The sequence below is a fragment of the Rhyacophila brunnea genome, unplaced genomic scaffold (genome assembly GCF_057557595.1).
Source record: "Rhyacophila brunnea isolate RB1 unplaced genomic scaffold, BYU_Rbru_1.0 scaffold_12, whole genome shotgun sequence".
Classification (NCBI taxonomy): domain Eukaryota; kingdom Metazoa; phylum Arthropoda; class Insecta; order Trichoptera; family Rhyacophilidae; genus Rhyacophila; species Rhyacophila brunnea.
The window spans coordinates 24,071,212-24,096,347 of NW_028232774.1; the positions used below are offsets into that span (position 1 = coordinate 24,071,212).

At 33.4% G+C, this 25,136-nt stretch overlaps 1 protein-coding gene across 4 annotated transcripts in view; it reads right to left on the bottom strand.

The window, feature by feature from the left end:
• LOC147077958 (uncharacterized) overlaps positions 1–25,136 on the bottom strand; it is a 43,799-nt gene that overhangs the window by 8,867 nt on the left and 9,796 nt on the right. For 2 of the 4 annotated variants that reach the window (XM_085961012.1, XM_085961015.1), the window contains exons 2-3: positions 8,024–8,257; positions 5,197–5,403 (exon numbers count right to left, since the gene is read on the bottom strand). In XM_085961012.1, coding sequence (XP_085817138.1) covers positions 5,197–5,403; positions 8,024–8,257 — 441 coding nt within the window. Of the gene's footprint in view, positions 1–5,196; positions 5,404–8,023; positions 8,258–13,687; positions 13,729–25,136 lie in introns of all 4 variants that reach the window. The other 2 variants (XM_085961014.1, XM_085961013.1) reach the window with 2 other exon arrangements.

Consider the following 25,136-nt stretch of genomic DNA (forward strand, 5'->3'; position numbering starts at 1 on the left):
CATCTGTGTGCAAACTGTGCGGCATGTCATCAACGACTACCCACTACTAGAAAAGGAGTGATGGACTCTCTTAACTCACTCAAGACAACATAATCATAAAATTTACCTTCACACCTCACGAATTACTAAACAACAAAACAACACAAGAGCACTACACAAAATATTTAATTCTGGCTATAAAGAAATTCAAAGACAATTAATGGAGGAATATATTTAACTGCACACTTAACCTAAAAACTGTGATTGAGCAAATATTTGAATATCACCATAAATTTGAATATGTAAACTACTCACTGTAGTTAAGGCCCGTTTCAGACGGGACACCGGTGTCGCGGTCGATATAATATAGGAGGCCTTTGTATTCGAATAAACGGGCCTTTGTATTATGTTTATGAACGCCCCAGAGCTAATGAGTCAATGCATAATTTTGGGTTATAAATTAGAACATAAAACTGGCTGCGGTAATAAAAACAAGTGTATCGGCGGCTTGAGAATGTAGCGGCCGACGAAAAAGAGTATCGGACACGCGTTGACTCATTAGCTCTCAGGCGTTCATAAACATAATACAAAGGCCCCTTCATTCGAATACAAAGCCCCCTTATTATAAACGAGTGCGACACCAGTGTCCCGTCTGAAACGAGCCTAACTCTCTCTCAACCACTTTGTATGATAAAACAAGAGCATGGTTATTTGAAAAGAAAAAAAAGATTCACATATCAAAATTAAAAACTAATAAATTGAATATCAGTAAAAATACTAAATTTGTTTTATTATGCCTAACCTTACTAGATTTTTTAAATATGTATTTTATCCAGTGCAAGAACCCGATGGGTCAGGAAAATGGTCAACCACTATTCCTTTGTAAAAAAAAAGCTTTATTAATACTACCTCCCACTCTATGGATGCCCATAATATCGTACATTTAAGATCAAACATGGTAATTTACTTTTATTATGTGCGCGATCGGGATTGCAATTTTGTTGGCTGTCCAGAATATGCACTATGTAGTAGGGTAATAGGGCGCACTTTAAATTCAAAAATATATCATTGGCCCAATTCAACACTGTTAGTATAAAAACTCAAAATAAATCATATGAATAACAACCATCATTGAATAGAAAAACAATGCATAGGTCAGTCGTGTGTAAGATTATTAAAAAACTATGGTAAAATTTAAAAAACAAGTTGAATCAGCATTGAATCAAATTCCAAGGATTTTTTATCAGGCAAAACGACATAATATAATACAATTAAAAGCATAATCAGAAAGTCGCGTCAAATTAGACGACCTACTCATTTTTTCAGATTAGATTACGCTAATGTTAGACTTTAAAATCAATGTTTCATAACTAAGATATAATATAAATAATGTATAAAATGAATCATGTAATTTTTTGCACTTGATCATATCTAATATTAAAACTATTACAATACGCAATAAGAGTATTTTGATAAGATAGAATGGAGAGAAATTACATATTACATACATATCGTCATGGACTTAACATTTTCTGTTAGTAACGAAATAAAAAATTTACCGGAGAATCAAAAAATTAGTGTATAACAAAGAAATAAGAAAGAAATCTTCTTGTATAGAGATGGAGCATATATGTATAAAATGTAAGCAAAAAAAGATCTCTTGTCCACTGATTAAGTTAGCTACAAATGACTTTGGATTGCAGGTTCATTTGCCGAGAACTTCACAGTACTCCTTATGACATTTATTCGCCAATTTACAGGGCGTCAAAAAGACAATCCATCACAGTGAGTCAATATTATTATTCCACTTCGGCATTATTATTTAGTTGAACAATCCTGTAGAATTTGTGTAAAACTGTTTATAACAGCACTCAAGTAAGTAAGAAATTCAGAATGACAACTGAGTGATGTTAATATTTGATAGTTTACCAACATTACCATGCTTAATGTGTTAAATAATTTCAAATATAACAGAAACAATGTATAACGTATCTATTTATAGTGAAAATTCTATATAAACACATACTGTAGAGCAGGGTTTCACAAACTTTTTCTGCAATGGAACACTTCACAAACCCGGAAATTTTGACGGAACACTTAGCTTATTTTTTAGGTGGTTGGCTAATTCATACTAGTGAAAATTAAAATTTTTTTTATTAAAACACGTTATTTATTTAGTAATTATTTTTAAATATAAAACTATAATATAATTTAAACATAAAAATATGATTAAATAAAGCACTTAATGACTTTGATGATTTTGAGTCCTTGAATCGCATATCTTCTTGATATCAGGCACAATATTGGTAAGTTGCATTCTAATATCTGGTGTGGCGTCGAGCCTGTTCCTGCACTTTGACTTTGTTGCAGCATAAAAAGAAAATCCTGCTTTGCATAAATAGGTTGTAGAAAACGGAACTAAAACAATAATAGCATGTTTTGAAAAATTGGGATACTGTCTGACAAACTCGCCCAGAAATCATTACAGACTGATTTTTTTTCAAATCATAGTCACTTCCTAATTAAATCAATTAGATTTATTATTACTCAAATAATATCGGCTGTGCTACCCCGCTTGCTCGCCTTTCAATATCATCGGTGTTTTGTAAAAAGGGTGAATTAACCAAAATGCTATTTTACAGGAGGATTTTTAACTTTTGACATTTATTTGTTTATTACTTGTGGATGATTATAAATATCTAACAAGTTTATAATAAAGCTTAGAAAGAATACTGTCATTATAATAGGCATTATTATATAATATTTTAAAAGGCCTAATATGTCACATTCGCTTTTTATTCCTAATTTTAATTAATTTAATTTTAGTCGATTATTGTTTTTAAGTAATTTCCTGTGGAGATACAAATTCGCCGTTTTTACACAACAAAGCTAGTGGAGTACATATTGTATTTTTATTAAAATCTCGATTTCGCCAAAATGGTTGATTTTGCCCTTCTTACAAAACACCGACGATATGAAGTAGATTCTTTACTTATTTTAGTTTTACTTATTTTACTTCTACTTAGTAGAATGTGTTGCAGTGTACAAAACCTTTCCAAATCGTCGCGGAACATAGTTTGGGAAACCCTGCTGTAGAGTATACTTTCAATTTTTTTTGTATGTCTGTGAATAATTTTATTTATCCAAATAACTGGCAGTAAAGTGCTCTTCACCATCGAATGTTCGTTGTAGGTCCGATGTGATTATTATGTAAATTGAAAGTATTAAGGTTTAATTAAAATGAGACGAGTTAAGTCAGAGGATTCGATCTTATATTAGATTTAAATTTTGGTGATATATATAACATTAAGGGTTTTACCAAACTATGTGGCGTAATATAAATTAACAGAACATAAAAAAAATTGTCACATCTAAGGTTTCAACAGTTTGACGATTAAATTCTTGTTATTTGAGTGTTTCTTATAGTATATATTAAATGTGTAACTAATGATATTAAAATTGGGCAATGGCTTTAAAAAACTTACAAATATTAGACTATATCGAGGGTTAAGAAACGACACCTTTTAAGCGACATTTTGTTCAAAATATTTTTTTTGCATTATTGAATATATTGGTAGTATTTTCTTTGCCGCCAGCCACCTGTCAGATGCATGTAAGTAATCCTCATACTACTGTCCGACAAGAAGATTTAGGCGATAACTGGAAGTCGCTGTAGTCGAAGTGCGATTAACTAAATAGGAGGGGCTTGTTAGTTCACAGTTTAAACACATGGACAACTCGTCGATAACCGGAAGTCGTTGCAGTCGAAGTGCAGTTAAAAGTAGGAGGGGCTAATAAGTTCAGTTTTAACACGTTGACAAGAAGATCTTGTTCGACAGTACATACATACATTCATCATAGATGACAAACACATTGATTTGTAAAATCAAATATCAAACATATAGTGTGCGAGTTTTTACCATCTCCTGTAAAGTTGTTATTATGTCACTTACGAGGTGTTGTTTCCTAACCCTCGGTATATAGACATTGAAATGATTAATACACATTAAAAAATTACATAATCTGAAACATTTAAATGCAGAAAACGAACACACTCAATTTCAAAATCTAAAAGGCCACACGCATTCGTTTAGTTTTGGTTTTTAATACAGTTAAAATGCTGCTACCCCTACAATATTAGAAAAACAATTAAAAAGATAAACATTATTGTTATGCAAAAACAAAATAAATAATTACCCAAAAGTGTCTGCTTTATCCTGGTAAGCATTGAAAAAAAGAGAATTTATCAGAAAATTGAAAGATTGTTAAGAAAACAAATTACATAATAATATTATTATTTGTTGTGCATTGTGCACCTAGGTAAACATTGACAGAGTTTTTGGCACGTTTGTTCTCTGTTTGGTAAGGAGACAATCCATTTAGTGACCGTGGCTAAGTTAAAGAGTATTTTTGTTTGAATCCATTGCCATTTATAACTCAAAAATGCCTTTATCTAATAATAATTTAATATTTAGGCTTCAAACTTTGAGCGTAGCAACCTCAGTCCTGAGTATCTTCTCCTAGGGCATTCCCGGCCTAAAACTGAACTAGATGCTTCACATCGCCAATGTAGGGCCACGTGATACGCTCGATTAAGGTGACGCATCAGTGAAAAGCCAAATAATTTTCAACTGTAGGCGCGACGAAATTTTGGACTCGCTGCCATTCAGTGAGAGAATGTCGAGCCAGAAACACGTCACTTTGCTGCGTGATGGCGACGGGTCAATTAATTCTAAAATCGTGTAAAGATGACTAAAAACGTTACCCATTTACTTTAAAAAGAAAACATGTCAATGAATACATTATTATTGTTACTAATAGAACAATAAACAGAACATAAAATGGACGTATGTTGGATTTATATGACAAATAATATTTCGTTTGACAGGCGTCATTTGCACCCGCGACCCGCAATCAGCGCATCGCCTAGCAACGATCTTTTTAGACCGTGCCTCAACTAATGCATGGCCTTAAGACCAAGTGTGGTGCGTGGCGGGTTTTGGTTTGGAAGGATTAACTTCAATGGTTTCATTAAGCTCACACATATCATAAAAATAATCTTTATATGTGGTGAACCTATTTTATTTATTATTGGTATTTAAAAATAAGGGTACATCTTATAATCAATAATTATGTTATCTGGTTTCGTCCACAGATAAAACTTAGTAGTTGGATATTCATTAATAGTTTATTAGAAGTTAAAGACTGTCATGGTACCTGCAAATGAGCCTTCTGTGTGAAAGTCCTGTCGCAGAACTGGCAAGGGAAAGGCCTTTCACCGGTGTGCATGCGCAGGTGCACAATGAGGGCTTTCTTCTGGGGAAACCCCTTAAGGCAGTAGCGGCACTCGAAAGGCTTGTCCGACGTGTGGATGCGGGAGTGCTCTAGCAGTTCCTCTTCCGTCGCGTATGCAATGAAGCACACCTGGAATCGACAATCAAAAATGAATTATTACTATATCCTATACCATACAGTAATTAGTTAAGCAATATCTCCGAGATTATTAAAGAAAAAATTGTATCCAGTCGCTCATAAATTACTATAGGTACCTGTATATAAGAGAAGTGTTATATTTATTTTATTATTAAATTGATGACCCCTAAAGAAGCCTAGTGTATTAGGCATGACTAATTCGATTGACCCGAGTGGTGAATTGGCTTCAGTAATTAATTACTTCCATCCCTTTGCTTATCATAATATACTGAATCATGTGGTCACCACCAATGTTCTTTCAAATTTTTCTATTGTGTGTGCGGATCATCAACGCATCTGAGCAGTGGCGTAACTAGGCTTGGTGTCACCCGTCACCCGGTGCGCCCCCCCACATCCCCCCCCCTCACAAACACACACAATTTTTCATTAAAACTTCTATTTTTAAGGTATTTATTAATTTCAGTTATTTTATATAATAATAACATTAACAATTTATATTAAATCTATATATTTGTATGTTGGGTTGTTTTTCTTCAATATAAACACTTTTATGCAAACTAAACATTTATAAAAAAGTGTTTCTTTTCACCATGATGAATGATGCAACAAGTATTTTTCTTATTATTTTTTCAACTATGTCCAAAAATTCTTTCTCCGAATTTTGTTGCATTTCTATTGTACCTATTTTTTTATACAGTATATACTCAGGACCGGCCCTAGGCGATTTTTGTGTGACGACTGTGCGGGGCATGAAAAGTTTTTTGAAGCAGAAAATATAGAAAAATAATTTAATAAATACAGAATCTGAAAGAATACTGAATTGTTAAGAAATGTCAGTATGGATAGTAGTTGGGTCAGTAGCTTAGCATAATTATAGCTCTCACCCAGAATGCGATAGATGTGGGTTCAACCCCATTTGAACAATGTTTTTAAAAGGATATACAGTTGGGTATGTATATGCATAGAGCCATATAACAGCGGAGGCATGATATAATTAATATTATGAATGAGAACAATTGTATAATTAATATTATTACATACAGTAATAGCCCGACTTACACGGTTCTTTATCCGATATTTCAGACCCAGTTCCACCAGAAAAGCACACGACAATTACAAGTTCTCAATCTTGGTTATCACGAGGAAGATTTGACCGACTGAATTTGCTCGTTATAAGCATTACTCGTTATATCAAGAGAATAGATATTTTTAGATGAGCGGTCAACAACACAAAAAGTCGCAATTCAAACAAAAATACACAATTAGAATTTTTCCCCAAAACAAGCATGGCATTCATAAACTACAAAAGAAGTTGTTTATTGTAATGAACGGTGGTAGGTACCTACTGACTTCACAAACCTTGGATTTTTTACATGCAATTTCAACCATATACGTGTATACTTTTTCAATATTGTCGGCGAAAACACCAAGTAGGTAGGTACTTAGACACTTAACTAGTGTCATAAACGTAATCCGATCCCGGCGGCATCCTGTCCGGTCGGATTTTATTCCTTAGGGTCGAAATGCTTTTAGACCGACACATTAACAGTTTTAAGAAAATTTTTGATGATATTTTAGCTCGGTATAACTGATAAGTAGCTCATTATAAAAGTGAATAAATTTATGGAGAAAATCATGAACTAAAATGTCAACGAATGTTTCCTCGTTACATCCGAGATCTCGCTATATCCGTGATCAGTTCGACTGTAATTACAAAGAAAGGGATAAAAAAATTATTAGGCCTTTATGAAGAAATTCTGCATGAAAAAAAGAAGCCATTGTGTTGTCAGACGAATTTGGTAGATTTTATGAAGCCATCGAAATAACTTTTTTACGTAACTCATTTATCTTTTTAATATTGTGTACAAAGGCATTGCAATTTTATTAATTATTTTTCTTCTAAACCTTGTTGGTCCTTGGTCCCAATTAAATAAAATTTATATGTATTTATATGCAAAGTTGTACCCTGACTTGCGCGAATTTGACTTAAGTGATTTTCGTCGGACCCACCTATCGCGTAACTTTGGGGTATTACTGTATATATTTTTTAGAAAGACAATGTTGCGATACTGCATTTCTTGACAGAGCGGGCCGGATGGTTGTCATTATTATGAATATGCATCTGATTTAAATGGTTTTTCACGAGTAAATGTTCTTGGATAGTCATACCTCGTATATTATTCTCAACCGTGCATAAGTGTGGTTTTCCTCAATATGTGTAATTTTTGTGTTTGAAGTGGATAAATCTGGTTGTAAATGAAAGATATTGATTTAAATGGATTTTAGGCATCGAATGGTTTAAGTAGACAAATATACTGCTTGTATAATAAAGAAATAAAACATTTAATTTTATTTTCACAAGTATGTATAATTTTATGTGGTTTTGTGAAAAAGCGTGCCTGCATAAGCCTCATATTTTTTTATTCCTATTGAAATTATATTTTTAGTATTATTTTATGGGGGGCGGATCGCTAATAAAATATAAATTAACCCTTGGCATGCCACCCAATATTAAAAGCATTTTTCCAGTTTTAAGCATTGTTTTGCCAAAAGCAAAGGTTTGCCGTCGCTGCCCCAGAAGATAACGAGAGATGCAAGAGATGAGGTGTACCTCGCACTCGAAGGGTGTTTCGTTGGTGTGCAGGCGCAGGTGGTGCACGAGCTGGAACTTGCGGTCGTAGGCCTTATCGCAGAAGTCGCAGGGGTACCTCTTCCTCACGTTGTGCAGTTTCATGTGAATGAGGAAGCTGTTCCGCGAGGTGAAGCGGTGTGCGCAGAGACGACACCCGTAGAAGAATACCTCGCCCGGGTGCTTCGTCAGAAACTCCAGGTGATATTCCACCAGCTGCGGGACACAACCAAAATCAATTATCAAACACACATACATTTTTCTTGAGACTTTCACGATGATGTATTTTGTTGTCGGACTGTCTCTCCTTCTTTCCTCGATATTTCGTGCTCATTTCAGAGGTCATTCTAGAGATATAATATGGCAAGGAGTACTGTTAAGTATGAATGCGAATGCCGAACACCACTCTAAGAGATATGTCAAAAAAATTTAAAGACATGTATTCGATTTGGTTGTGATTCACAAAACACATGTAACATAATGTACTGCCGCACACTGCGTTCATGCAACATTGTTCATTGGAAAAAACAGTTGCTGGTGTTTGCAATAAAGGTTGAAGGTACTCAGCGTACATGTCAATGAATTACGTAGTTCAAAGACAACTCTTGAGTGAAGTTTCTTAATCAAAAAATTCTTCTAGGCTTCCTGTATTACTTGACAATATCACATCTTTACGATTAATAATCTATGGAATTGACTGATCTAAAATTGTGTTGAAATACTTCACTTAGTCAAATGAATGATCTACATTTCGTTCATGATGAGATCATCCATAAATATTATGTCAAACAATCCATGGAGGGAAAGTGGCAATGTATTCATGTTTACGAAGTGACAAACTATGTTGTGGGTACTGTGGTGGTATAGTCTTAATAACCTCACGATTTGCTTTCTTATTTACACTATATAGATATAGTGAAGGTTTTTTTCAATGTCTTTATGTTGATTGTTATCAAGAGCTATTTTCGATGCATACATACTTGTTAAATAAGAGGAGTAATTTGATTTTATTATCGTAACTCGTTATGCAAATAGACTATGTATGCATGTACCACTTATGGAATTATATTATTTAAGGAAATAAAACTATTGCAAAAAATAAAGTTTTTTTTGTGCTTTTTGCATTTTGTCATTGCTCTTCAATGTATTTGCAACAATGCATTTTACAGAAGAAAGAAAAAGAAAGAAAAAAAAACTGTTTCATATTATTGCAAGTTCCGTAATGGGATATGTAAAAATATTATTTACAAAACAATATAAAGTACAATAGATCAAAAGAAAAATGATAGCATGTACAAAAATGCATCAACTTCCTTGTAATTCTGTACAAATCAAGATACTACAATTACAAAAGTATTTATACTTAGATGTAAATTTGAATTTGATATATTTAAAAATGCTAATGAATCAAAGTACATCAGTCATGACGCCTTGGTACTGAATATGAAAATTTGAAGAGAGAAAAGAGCTTCCAAATTTAACATCACAAGTGGGGTGCAATAAATGATTTACGGAAGGTACATAAAATGATTTTCAACATTTGCCCTCCTGACTTACATAATCAGTTGAGAAACATTGCAATTGCTATTCTAATGCTGCAATTATATTATGATCACGTCATGCATTGTCACATGCCGGTACGGCGACAAAATTAGTCTATGGTTTCGTCATTCCGCAGAATATTTTCAACGATCAGTATCTTTATAAATTCAATGATGGAGAGTGCCAACTCTAAGTATTTTGAATAATTATTCATGCTAATTTAAATCAATTATAACAGTGCGTACGTTAAAATTACTTGAGATATTGCATCCATAGAAAAAATTTTGAACAGAACCCAACATGCAGACCATAGATAATAATTTAATAGAAAATCGTAGAGAAAACCACTAAAATCAAAGAACACGCGTTTTTGACATGAGTCGAAAATGTGTAGGCATGTAGAAAATAATAAAAAAAAGTTCATTGAGTCATGCGGGTGTCGATGCAGCGCGGTAAGCATGAGGTGACTTCATTGTTGTTCTGGTGATTTTGGCAGATTTTGCTAACTGACAATGTTCGTTTAAAGGTTCAAAATATGTTACGGGATGGGAGCATCAGTCTGATAACATTTTTAAAACAAAGAAAAACGACATTACACACTTTTTTCCCGTAGCGGCAGCTTACTGTGGCAGCACATAACGTGATCATAATGTATTTGGACCTTTATTGTCTTCGATCCTACATATTATATACCTATGAGAGAAATCATTCACAAGAATGAACCACATCAAGAATATTTTGAGAATTTAAATACATAACTGATGAGAATTTGGGAGATGTGTGTAAAATTAAAATTACTGTTACATTAGTACTACAAACATTAGTACTAAGTAGACAAAACACTTATGGAAATGTATAGTCATCCTTCACATTATAGTGTTAAGGAATGCTTGTGTATTGTGTGTGGGTGTGGGTGTTTTCCTGTAACATTATAAACAAATATGATTTCCCATGAAATATATTTAAGGGTTCTGGAAACAAAAACGGCAGTATATATTGTCTTAAAATATTGGCAAGTCAATAAAAATTTGTTGTTTCTTTCTTATAGGTATAATTTCTGAAAAAAGTATTCTTAAATGTTGTTTGTGTGGTAATATTAAATGACTGAAATACTTTTTTCAGAAATTGCACATACGAGAAAGAAGCAATACATGTTTATTGAATATCTATCTAAATCATTGTGGTCTACTCATAGTTGGCTCAGGTTTACCGATCCCTGTCCTAATCCATCAGCTGAATCCAAACACACGTATCGATTGAAAAACGAAACGTAAAGGGATTAGAACCCACAAGTTACGGCACAATAAATAATAACAAAAAAGAATTAGGTCAATATTTAAATCTGAAACAGAACTGTACTTAATAATACTCGCATGCCCTAATTTCTTTTATTAATGCGGATGTCTTGGGAATAGTCCAATGTATCTTATTGTTACTTATGGTAATTTAATTGGATTGTACAATAATAATTGAATCATCCTGATTTATGCAACGGATGGTAACAGTTTGATAGATTGTTTCACAATACATTTTATAATTGATGACTTGTCGATATCAACATACAAACATAAGCACTTTTACTGTACACTAACTACTTAACAAGGGTATAAAATGTAACATGATTATTACATAAATATACAAACTACGCTATAAAATTATTCCACAAAAAATAGCACACCGACTAATGGCAAAATTTGACAAACTATGTGTAAGTATTATGAATACAAAAAAATGATGGTTAGGTATTTATTATATGAAACAAAAAGACAAACAAAAAAAACTGCCAAGACAAACACAAGCAATGTATAAATTTTGAAGATAAGGATTATTTAAACATTGTATTACTTATTCGAGAAAGCCTACATGTTGAGAAACATTTTTTCAAGATAATCAATAAAGTGTATTATTACTCTACTTAGGCTTCTGCCAACATTACATTTAAAAATGCAGAATGATTTTTAAATAAAAACCAAACACGGGTTTTATTATTAACAGCGAACCGATTGAATGTGTGACCCATTATAAATATTTAGGAACACAGGTCAACAAGAAATGGGAAGAGTCTCAGGAAATAAAATAAGAATTGAAATAGCAAAGGGTGCCTTTATCAAAATGAGACGCCTCCTTAGCAATTGAGACTTTAATCTAAATCTGAGACTGTGTGTGGTTCGCTGTAATGTTCTCTCAATCTTGTACTATGTATGATATGAAGCGCCTAGTTTCAATTCCCCCTAAAACGGTTTTAAAAAAATTTTGAGTTAGATATGTATTTAGATGGATATTTTTGTTACCTATATGGCCAAAGATTGAACTTTAAAAAATAACTAAAACTGTCACTACGTATGTTCAAAAATTAGTGTAAATTTCAAAACCCGCTAAATGGTTGGGTGTGTTTTTCAAATACCTCCAAAATGGATAACCCAAAATGCTCTTTCCAATGTATGAATTAAATAATAAATACATAAAGTTCACAGATTTAATAGATACCTACCTATGAGTTTTTCTCATATTTCTCAAAACTACCTAAAATCGTTTTAGGGGGTTTTGAAACTAGGAGCTTCATATGGAGGTATGGATGCTAAACCAGAGATCCGAAACGTGGCTGTATAGACGCATCCTCAAAATTCTTTGGACTGACCGAGGGACAAATGCTGATGTTCTCAAATGAATAGGAAAGGACTAAAAAATTTTGTGTAGTATCAAAATCAGAAAACTACACTATCTCGGTAAAAAAGTACAGCATTCCCTAACTTGTAATCCAAGAAAAGATTAATGATAAACATAGCTGAGGGTGACAGCACATTTCATGGCTTAAAAACCTCTTTGGGTAAGAGTGCAGCTCTACGGAACTGTCCTGGATACCTAATAGATGATTGGGTAAAGATTGCTCTGATGGTGGCCGACCTCCGATATGGGATGGCACAAGAAGACGACAGAAAAGTCAATGGACAATTAGTGGTGTGATGTTAGTGGTCTCAAATAAATTTGAAACCTGATGTAATTTGACTGTACTTACGTACGTAGATATTAATGTTTAGAAGGTATTGCACTGTGCTGAGTCTGACTAACAGGAGAGAGGGAGCTCGGGATAGAGAGCACCCCTCATTCTGTGAAAGCCCCCATTAAGAATCTCTGTTTTAAACTTATCTTATTTTTTTTAAATATTTTTTATGAGAAAAAAATTCTATCTGAACCAGATATGGGGGGGTAACCCCCTTCGGATCGCGACCCAGTATTTTATTTCTTTCATTTCATCAAAAATGGTAGTATTCATACCGCCCCGCCATCATACTTCAAAATAATGAACACGTGGGCTTTCTCAAATAAGTGATTCAAATGAGATGCTAATAAATGAATATACAATTTAAAACATTGCCTCTTGATCATTATTTGGACACTCAGGAAAAAGTGAAATATGATTTTAATAAGTTGTTCTACAAAATACGACAATATAATGTAATAACAACACTTAATGGAAGAATAAATATTAAGAGTAGTGTAACTTCACATGGAAAGGTGCACGCTGAGCATAACGTGGTAGGATACGAAAGAAATCAATGGATAAGAAAGTAGACTAGATAACATGATATTATAAGCTGCTCAAATGATAATGGACTGGACTTGAATCTTGTCAAATGGATGACTGCTCGGCATGATACTAAACAGTTGGTTGGATCTACGAATTGACTAAGACTGAAGTAGTTAAGTACCAAGATGGGTGAAAGACAGTAGATCGACACCGACTGATGATATTTATGATAATATAATAATATGTACAAACATAAAAATACATTAAACTTAATTAAGCATGGTATATATTATATTATATAGTATGTACTAAGATAAATTAACACAATATTATCAAGAACTACACTTATGTAACCATGATCAAAACTACATAACACTATATAATTAATATAAAATTGGTGAGTTTTTATAATACATGACTATAATTAATATAGGTACTTAATGATAAATTTGAATACAGCATACACTACGCACACTCAAGTACACATACTACGCAAAGATAAAGAAAGGCAAACAACAAAACAGCGATAAACAATTTTTGTACAAAAAAGGTTTGTAGATTTTTTTTTTACTAACTGTTAACACAGAATCCCGGAGTCCATGAAAAAGCGGCCATTCTTGATGATGTAACCCCAGTCCGTGAAAGGTTGTAAGAAAAATGGAAAACATTGAAATCCAGATAATGTACATACACATGGGTATGAAAATATTATATATCGACAGCATATATGCGATTTTTAATACTAAATATGACACATTTAAACTGATAATATGATAATTTAATTTGAATTGTTCAAATTATATATAAGTATATGCATATAATATTAAAGAAAACCATTTAATTAACATGTATGAATAAAAATAATATTAATAATGAATTGCATATAGACCATCGATATATAAAATACAATGTACACCAGCTACCATTAATGGAGTTTAGTTTTTTTTGTTTAATATTTAAATTAGTCTCAATAAATTGTGTGATGTAAAAGACAGCATCCATGCAGTGAATATTGTATTATTTATTATGTACAACATGAAAATAAATTAGTGTGAACAGCATGAATAATGGTGATCTTTGATAATTATTTATTTAGTTGTTGGTAACCTTGCCTTGCTGCAGACACACATGTTCCATATTCAAATTACAAGACTTTTTTAATTCACATTAGATTTGGCAACAGTGCACCATTCGTTTTAGAGATGCTCATTTGTTTCAACCATTAGGTTATTTTGTTGGATGCTAAAACTGTTATCTCAAAATAATTGCATTATTTTTGAAGATTTATATCTCGCATATAATAAATTGTTATCATGGGCTTGTGGTTATTTTATGTAAATAGTTACTTATAACCTGACTATAAAAAATATTATTTGGTGAAAGCAAATGAAAATATCGATAATAATTCCCTTGTTGGAAACTTTAAGTGCAAATTTTTTATTTGTGTTTCAAAACTAGTGAAAATTTGATAATCCATATTTTAAAATATTTAGGTATTAACAAACATGTAGAATTTTCTTCCAGATGAAGCCGTATGTGGTTTCAAATTTGACCATTTTTGCAACGTTAGTAAAGTTGTACCTAGCAGCTGCCCACATTTATTGTATTTTATAGAATACTATGCATTGGTCCATTGCCGACTCAAGTAGAAAGCCGATACAATCACAACGATTGGTCCTACCTTTTCCGCCCCTGCCGTTGTTGTCTATGGATGACCTGTCATTGTTCTATAGAGTGCTCATACTGACGTGTCTGTTGTGTTCACACAGGGAATGGTTTGATTTGAATAGATGAGTTACATGATAAATAATACACTAGCATTAACACACCTTCTACAAATGTAATGCATAGAGATCAATGCTACATATTTTTTGGAAATCGATATTACCACCGGTTTTTGTGTGAAGGAATAGTCTGACTTTGACAGCTGATTTATTCATCATGAATAACAGGAATGTATATTATTTATAAATAACACTGATGGTTAATATATTTGATTTGAGAATTTTTTATAATACAATTTGAAACGAGAAAGGGCGAATCAATATGTCAAGCGATCTGGGATCTGATTTTGACAGCTGAACAGTGGACCACTCGTTGCTTGTGCAAAAAGATATGCTCAGGCTTCATTAATCTAAAGATGGAGCTGATTGGTCACGTTATGTTAAATCTTTGACAATTTAATGAATCAGTGCTCAAATATAATTAATACTTCAGTGTCTTGGGTTGTGTGGATTAAACCAGGCTGTTGTCTAAGAGCTTCTTACCACATAATAGAATTCCATAGAAATACAACTGTATTTCTATGGAATGAGATTTATATGGGAATGTTAACACGTTTACATGTGCATGGATTTACTGCTGGCAGTACGTATCTATTATGCGATCAGATGCATGGATCAATAAACTTTTTTGCGATAATTGCAACTTGCGCAGTAGGTATAACGATTGAGGCGAACCCGCTGGAAAAAATATTAACTACACCGCGCAGCAGACAAAACCTTCATACAACCAACGGTTACATGTAAATCGTACGTATTACATTTCACCGTAGCCTGCTTATCGGAAACGGATGAACGTAACTATACTATACGGTCATCTCAATAGCACCGAGATAAAAAAATTTCACGTTTGTGCAGTATTGCTGACAATAATGTACCTACCCTAACAAATAATAAAGTATATCACCTATTTTCAAATTTTTTTGTTGTTGTTGTCTTCATGTAAAGTGTAAATCGACAAGCACCCAGAGGTTCGACGGTCTTTAATATATGACCATATATTTCTGATACAACATTTCAGTGAAGTGTGATACGGCGAACTGCATACATACAAATTTCCGTCACATCAACCAACACGTCTCACTCACACTTGAAAAATGAGATCGCGTGACAATTACCATTTTTGTGTATAAACAGTTATTATCGCGATAGTATAATTTATACGCTATTGCTGGTAGTAAATACATGGACGTGTACAGGCACTATTCCAGTCTGATACATAATCCGAGTGCGGTTTTATTTTTCTGCAGAAAGCGTTTGGTTTGAGACTCAGCTGTTTTTTCAATTTGTGTATTATGAGTTAGAGTATGGACCTAATAGGTCGGCAAATAGCTGACATCCATTTCTCGTAAAAACAATATCTGTTAATACAAACCTCTACTTTATGGAGGCCCATATGATCTTATTCAGATCGGACATGGTCAGAAAAAAAAAATTAAATACATATTTTATGCGCAAAAATGATTTCGTTAAGATGACATTCTCGATGTGCTTGCAAAATTCTATACAATACGTAGCTGCATTTTTGTCACCGCTTTACATTGTTTGTATGGAGAAATATGCTATTGGCCTTAAACAATCTTTATAGTGTAGGATCCATAATTCATGTATCCCGTTCATGAATTATTTATTGTTGTTTGCCCAATATATTTAAATACGTCCAACTATAGTCGCCCCGGCAAGTGTTCGTAAATCACACACGCTGCAAGAATCCAACCTCTAACTTGATCTAGAAGGATAAATTACAAAAGAGACATGTAAAGCAGTAAGCAGTGACATAACTAGGCATAGTTTTACCAGTGTCAATTCATTACCTACATTTTAATATTAATTGTCCAAACTTTAAACAGATACACAAAAAAAAAAAACGACAAACGTTAAAAAAATGTTGGTGGCACCACAGATGAAAATATTGGAATCCCCATGAAATCTACACTTAAAAGTTGTATTATTTCCATTCCTATCATAATGTGCTGCCCCTAAGTAATGAATGATATACTGTACGAAAACATTTTGTTGGCTACGTGTTAAAACTGAGAACTAACATGCTCCGCCCATTTTTAACCGCAATTCCATTATAAGCTCCTCCCATTTAGTAAACAACAGCGCCAGGAAACGTAGCCAAGAAGATGTTTTCGTACAGTACATATCTGCATGGGTCATTAATGCCAGTATGGAATGTTGATAATTCATCGCCGCATACTTCAGTGTGGCGAAGTTTAAGCAAGGTAAAGATAAATTACCATGCTCTATCCTAATTGCTCTATCCTTATAGGAGCATTTATGATCTTCCACAGAGTGGAGGTTGTACTTTGTTTTATTAATTACTTCTCACTGCTAATTCCTAAGCATGATAGTATGGCAGTCAGAGAAACCAAAACTGACGACAATAGACTCAATGATTGTCCCTGTTGAATACAATTTTTCTTGTTTATTTAAATTTATGAATGAAAATGTATTTTAATTTTTTTTACCAAATGATTAACAAAAAGATTTTTAAAAAGCCATCCATATAAAGTTTTATATCAAAAGGAATAGTTGTCCAACCTATTCGGTCTGCGATATAGGCGCCATATCTATATTATTATAATATATTATATATTCATAAGGCGGCTGCTTGTCAACGACACAAGACACTATGTCACACAAAAGTCACATCGGTCCAGTCTGGTTTGACAGTCCCGTATTGTCATTGTTTATTAAACTTCACTTTTTGTTACTGTTTGCACTCCCAAAACTGGGAGATATTAATAATCTATGGTCCCATTTTTAGTGACATTTTCAGTTCACTGGATGACTAATTTAGTGGCCACTAACTAATCGGTTCACGATGTGCCCACCAAGGCCAAAGGTAATGAGCATTCTTCAAAATGGTTAACTTTGGAAGAATATTGTTATAAATATGGCGTATGGTTTCAGATTTAACAGCAATATCTCTTATGAAGTGACTATCAAAATGCTTTACTATTTAAAAATAGTATTCATTTCCCAAGCTTATGTGAATTTCCGCAGGACCTGGTAAGGAATCACTACTCTATTTTCTTCTTTTCAATAGATGACGTTAGAGTCGAATATGTTATTTAAATAAGACGTATTACAGAACGAAGAAATCTTAAATGAAATTCTTATAAACATTGACTGGTTGGACTATATCATGTTTACATCTAGAAAGATTGATGTTGATACTTACTATGGGTTAGAATCAAATTACTGCGCTTGCTGAATAACAAACATGGCTACATTTAGTTACGAAAGCTGTACCGATATCAGCAAGTAAAAAAAATAGTGTTCTTTGGTAACACTATAACTTAATTTAACACCGGCAGATCTATTCCAAGTATGTGACACTATAATAACCCTGTAAATGAATGTATACTTTACGCAAAACAGTTATCTAAAATAGCCGAGATGGTACCCATATTTAACCCTTCATTGCGCCTGAATGATGAGCTTTCGTTGATGTCAGCACGCATTCAGTCAGTTTGAAATTATATATAACTTAACCTATAACACAGCATACAAGTTATGGATGGACACGGGAAGATTGCTGTGATGCGTTAGATAAAATATACTTCTATCTTGATTGGTTGTTTTACTTTGTTTTGTCCATGCAAGGTATATTGTCATTGTCATTTGTTGGAAATATTATGTTCAATGGCAGCTCGCGGACTTATAAAGTGACAACTACGGCGCAATGCGAATATTGCCGATGTTGCTAAACGACTGCACTATAATTTATAGTCGTTAGTCTCCATCTAATTAACATTGGCGACAGGACCGCTGTTAACAAAATAAATATTATTTTTAATGTTTCATAACCAGAGGAAATTAATATTTGGAATACATAATAGCATTTTTATCCTGCTTTTCCCGTGTTACATTGAACATTTGAAAAAGATCTACAGAGTTAGCATATAAGTTTATATGTATTTAAAACTTGCGGCGATTCCACATTTTCAGTGTAGGTACCTACTTAGTTGAATGGCATTATTTTTAATTTTAACTGCTTAATTTGCAAATGGCTAACTCCACATGGGCAAATTTTTCAGGAAGGAGAAATAAATTAATAATTTAACTATCAAGCGGAATTTAACAATTCCAAAAATACACTTGGAAAATTACTTTTTTTACAAATAAGCTGCACTATGAATTAATACACTATTTTAGCTTCCCTTTTATATATTATAAAGAAAATTTATATAAAGACCGGAGTTGTTCCATTTATGATATTGGAAATTTGGCACGGCTTTTTTGTGTGAAGAACAATAACGCATTTATTTATAGGTTTAAGAATTTGAAATTTTGTGTGAAAACATGATTCATAACAAAATGCCATTAAAATCTCATTTTTGGTCAAGTGTAGTTTGGTAGGATTGCAGATTAGGCAGTCGATTGTATGAAGACATTGAAAATAATACTCTTTTATTGTATTCATAATATAATCTATGTGATCATTAAATGTTGATTCACATGATAAGAATAGATTTGGCATTACAATGGCATAGATATCTTTCCAATATCAAAGTCAACAGATTGTTATCCCTAATAAACCCCAAATTCTCCACTTTTCATCCTTTATATGTCACCTGAACCACTAATTAAAAAAAAAATGGCTGTTTAACTGCCCTTATAACGAATAGCTCCATTCATCACCGAGGTGACAAGAAGCAGTTGGGACTTCCAAATCATCACTAGCCGATTTATAAACTATAAGTAAAGTGTTCGGTCCTATACCTATAAATTAATCACACACCAAAGATTTATGTTGAGTTTATAAAGCAAATTACATGTTACTTTATCACATCAAAGATAAATTCTTTTAAATACATTGCAATAAATCAATAATTATTAGGAATATAAAAAAACACGCTAAAATGGCACTGTGCCAAAATTAGTTGTGAATATAATTTAATTTCAACAATTCATGTTAAAGCATGCTACTACTGGACTGAGGGAGTAATCCCAGAGTGCCCGGATGTGAAGCTATGGGTGCAAGTTCAATCCCACGTCTGATAAAACTCACATGTTGTATATATTTTTTTAATGCTTGTTTGATCTACGACATGCGAACAATCGTCTTTCGAAACTTTGGGTATAAAATTTCGTACACTTGGGATCCTCTATTAAGGGGGAATAATAATGATATTAACCATAAAATGTAGCTTCAGTTTAATGAAGATGGCATGTTACAAAGCATTGAATTGACACTTAAAACGCATCTTGTACACAGACCAGTTGTCATATATGGCTTGAGAGACATGGCGTATGACCAAAAAGATTGAAAGGGTGCTGCGCGGTAAATTCACATTCATCAATGACACACATGATGGGATGGAGATACAATAATGACTTGTACGCTTTGTACAGGAGCCCGGACGTTGTCATCGCACGTGGATGAGTCACATTACAATGAAACTGACATTCGGGAAGCCAGAAGGCAAACAAATACCTGGGACATGGGATAAATACAATGTCGAGTTGTGTTTTAAAGATCTTGGGTGTTTAAAATCGAATTGTAGCGACATTCGACAAACCTGGATAGATGCAGATACTAGAGAAGGCCAAGTGTCAAGAAAAAGAAAAAATGTGTAAACTTTGATGATGTATAACTTATATTTCAGTTTGTGTCCAGGCCTGTCTTCGACTTATTATAATGTACATTAGTGTTTATTTCACTCTTGGTTATAGTTTTAAAGGCATGCATTAAATTGCATATAAGGATATTAAGCTTGATAGGCTGATTGATGATTAGGCTTTACCCCAGAAATCTCTCCCTACCCATCGTGGTTGTGGCTGTTACGAATTTAATCTGGTGAGTATACTTTGTGGTGATTTTTCATGGGTTGTTGCATCATGTTCAGACTTGGAGTGGAAGTGATTTAACCACCTTTGTACTAATAAAAATCGGTTGTGTAATTCAAATGACTTACTTGACAACAAGGTTTGTTTGCCCAATGTATACAGATGCAATGTTTATGCTTCGTTATATAATTTTCATTAAATGTATTGTTTAATACTTTGTAAACAAATCCAATTACACAAAAGAAAATGTTTTTTTTTTTTTTACTTTATTGTTGACTATGCAGGTTAAGAATAATTAGAAATGATCATTATTTAATGTTTCATGTAACCTACATTGATTAATTATGCCTATTTAGTGGGTCACTGACAGTATTGTATGTTTGAAAATTTTATATTGCAGTGATACATCTGCCGGTATCACCATTTGGCATCAAGATCGCTGATTCGCATAACCTCCAGATTCTTGTGTCCCGCACGTTAAGCGCCAAATGATATGTGTTTAGGATGAGGCCCCGCGTATAGTATAGGATATGAATGGTATAGGGCAGGAGAACAAGTATTTATTTTACGATCAATAAGCGCATACAGCACGGGTTCCCAGCCAATTTTATACCTACATTTTTTTATACCCAAAAATGGAATGGTGGGAATTTTTTTTCCCAATGACGGCTGCATAACTTAAATAAAAAAATACTACATACTTTGAAAAATAAATATCCCACTAGGCAGCAGCACAGCTGGTTGTGCCTGCTTAATGGATGTCGGAAGATAGTTTGTGTATTTGCCATGGTTGCTGGTTGAATCCAATATACAAAATTATATGTTGTTGTTTTTTTTAATATGTGTTGGATCCAAATCATGGAACCAATGAGTTGGACAAAGAGGTAACGATCATCCGTAAAAAGTAATCCTTTCAATATTAAAACTTTTGTGTCATTCTGTCAGGTAAGTCTACTTAATAAGAGCAAAAATGATGATTCACTATTTATATTTAGTTTGTGTATTTATAGCTAAAAAGAAATTGATGGTAAACAATACATAACAGCCAAAGGTATTTAAGAAAACCTTGTTTTATAGAAATGGAGCTCAAATATATTATGTATGTTTTGAGATTCAAATTCCAGAGTCAAGCTGAGATATAAAACACTTTAAAGTTAAGTTAAATAAACAGATGTAATGTTTCCATTCAAAAATTTACCATGAAATTTAAGCTAATTCTGAGAGTCATTAATGTAGAATACATCATGATGCTATTTTATCATAACAGACAATTAGTTATACTACTCTTCGGTGCTAATAGTATGCTAAAATAGCCACGTTTCCAATAAATCTATGCTCCGGTCTAGTAACCATCATTTTTTAGATGAACAATCATGTAACATCACTAATAATAGTAGGTACGTAGTCAAACCAAGACGTTAAAGGTGGTCGCAATTTTTTTCAATGTTACCAAATCAAACACACTAAAATCATTTTGGAATCTAGTGGCAGTTTTCCATGAAGCATAATAATTTAAGATGGTTACTTCTACAGAAAAAGATGCGTGTTTTTCATAGCCCAGTCTGAGCGTAAAAATCAAAGCATAACATAAAATTTACTCTGTTTTGCAACACTCAATGACAGTTTATCGCACAGGCAACATTAAGGCCTCAAAAGCTGTCAATAGTTCGGGATTCGGACGTCCTCATACATACTCAAAACTGCCACTGTTGGAATTACCATGAAATACTGACTTCACCACAAATCTTTCACAAAGGGCAATTTTTTAAATAAGCTATACTGTAAAAGAAAACCACTTTGGTTCAGTTTTGTATGAGAAATTTTACGTTTGCTTCGATATATACAACTCGATCGAAAAGCAGAGGGGGTTTTTGACTTTGACCACTTCCCACCAGAGGTGCTAGTTTGTTGCAGTCTTACTCTAGTCACTTTCAACAGGTTACCGATTATCAAGCTGTCTAATATCGCAATGCTTCGTTATTAATTGTGTTTTTTCTTGTGTCATTGAATATCAATGTTATTTTTATTTAAGTATGTACGAGTGGCTTAAATGCCGGTCTATGGAGTCGAGGGTCCCAGGTTCGAATCCTGGGTCTGGCAAGTACACATATTGTTTTTCAATTTGTATATGAGTCAGAGTATGGACCTAATAGGTTGAGCAAGTGGCTGACATCCATTTCTCGTAAAAACAAAAATCTGTCAATACAAACCTCCACTCTGTGGAGGCCCATATGATCCTATTAAGATCGGACATGGTCGAAAGAATTTATTGTGATTTTGTAATATAGCTACATACATATTTTATTCATATTAGGTTTGAAAAAACATGGATAGTTATGTTTACATTCCTGTATTTAACATTGTCATATCATAATTATTATGTATATAGTTGATGTAAGTAGCTTCTATAAGGATTAATTAGCCACTTATTTTAATATTAAATCGTTTTAAATAATGCTACTGTAATGTTTACTGATAAAATATAATACTTTCATTACCACATTTTACGTTATTTTCTTGTTTACATCTTAACTTTAACTGTCATGGAGTCCATAGACTAAAATATAATGCAAAATCTTACGCGATCAGAAATGCATGCCCCAAATTTTCAAGGCATTATCAGACCATTCAAAGTACCATTCTTACCTTTTAAGTTGTTTTAAGCATGGTGATATCTTTTATGGTATTGCATTTCAAAAATCGAGTCTCCGGTAAACAACAAACACTTTAGACTCATACTTATAAAGTATTCTTCGTGAAGTTTTGCAAAAGGAATTTTAATATGAGATACATTATTGTTTATGTGAGAGCAACGCGGTTGTCTTACAAGTTGTAAGTAGGTAATAGTGGAGTATCTTATGGCAGTCATTCGGTTTTTATACTATTGCATGTTAATTACACCAAATCCCACCATGCGTATCCTCTTTAATTGCTCGTGCATTACAATCTGTAAGAGTGTCTTAATGAACATTTATAATTAGGTATTCACTTTAAATTGAATTCAATATAAAATTATTACTGTATCCGTAAATAAGTAAGTATATTTTTAAGACATGTATCTTCTTCTTCGTTTTTTAGTGTTGTCTTCTACCGAAGATTGGCCACCAAATTCAAGAATACCTTCCTAATTTGGGCCAGTCGTATCAGATCCCCAACGCCTTGGACATTGAGCCACTTATGGAAGTTGTGTAACCAAAAGAAGCACCTCCTACCTACACTAAGTCTCTGCATGTGTAGCAGTGGACAAAAATAATACCTAAATATGGACTGATTGTAGGATAATTCGCGAAAACGTAGCATAAGTAATGCTACATTTTTAAGTAATACTATAAAACCGATAGCATCGCATGTGTAATAGGGGTTGCAGAGGATAGGAAAAACTGTAGGGCTGATCAAGAGTTTTGCAGTACCTATTTCAGAGTGATTACGATCCTCAGTCATGAGCAGTGGCGAAGAGTGGAGGTAAGCTGTGGGGATTCGCAAAAATAGTGCACACTTCGTCAGTCATACTTATTTGATATAATTGAACTAAGAATACAAATTGCAGATGGTGTTGATTTGTTTTAAAAATTCAATTAAACCCTTCCTAAACCAATTATTGGCCATTTTGATAACTGCCGTAGTTTGTTTGCGAAGACTTTGGAAACATCCGCTATTGTTACAAACTTGATTTTATTTCCACACACGACGAGTATGGGTTAGACGTTATTTTGTTATAAATCGAATTTAATATCATGAGCATAGTTGCGATCTCTATCTGATGGTAACTATATCTAACCAATTTTTGACCAAACATGTAAACTGCTACTTTTGTTTCTATAGCCTACAGATAGTAAATTTAGATGATATTTAGACTCATATTATTATGTACAGTAAATACAAAAGGATTCACTATATAAGGAATATAGATACATTATCATCTCCCTGGATGAAGGCCTACTCACGCTGATTCCATGTCTCTCGGTCCTGAGAATTGTGTTGCCCAGGCACACACACAAGAGGGTGGCTTTTCGGGTCCGCACCCTCAGAAATGGAAAAAATACAAATTATTTAGGTAAATGGGATATTACTACTTCTTATTCTTTTTCAGGACCTTGTGACTGAGGATCTCGACCTGGATGATTATGCTCTATGAACGAGTTAGCCCCACTCCTCTCAACAATCTACACACACAAGACATGTGGCACTCATAAATTGATGAAACTATCTGGGGCATCCAATGTTTGTTTTAATATTCCAATGTGGCATATCTAAGACAAGACGACGCGGATGACACAAACAAATGGACACTAACAATCCTAATAATTATAACCATTATGCCACTCGTATTCCGTAACACCTTGAGGATGCAACAGTTCGCAGTAACTCGTAGGGGAACACCGTTACTAATACCCACAGACCAGGTGTTTATCCCATTACTCAAATAGCGGGGTGTCTGGAT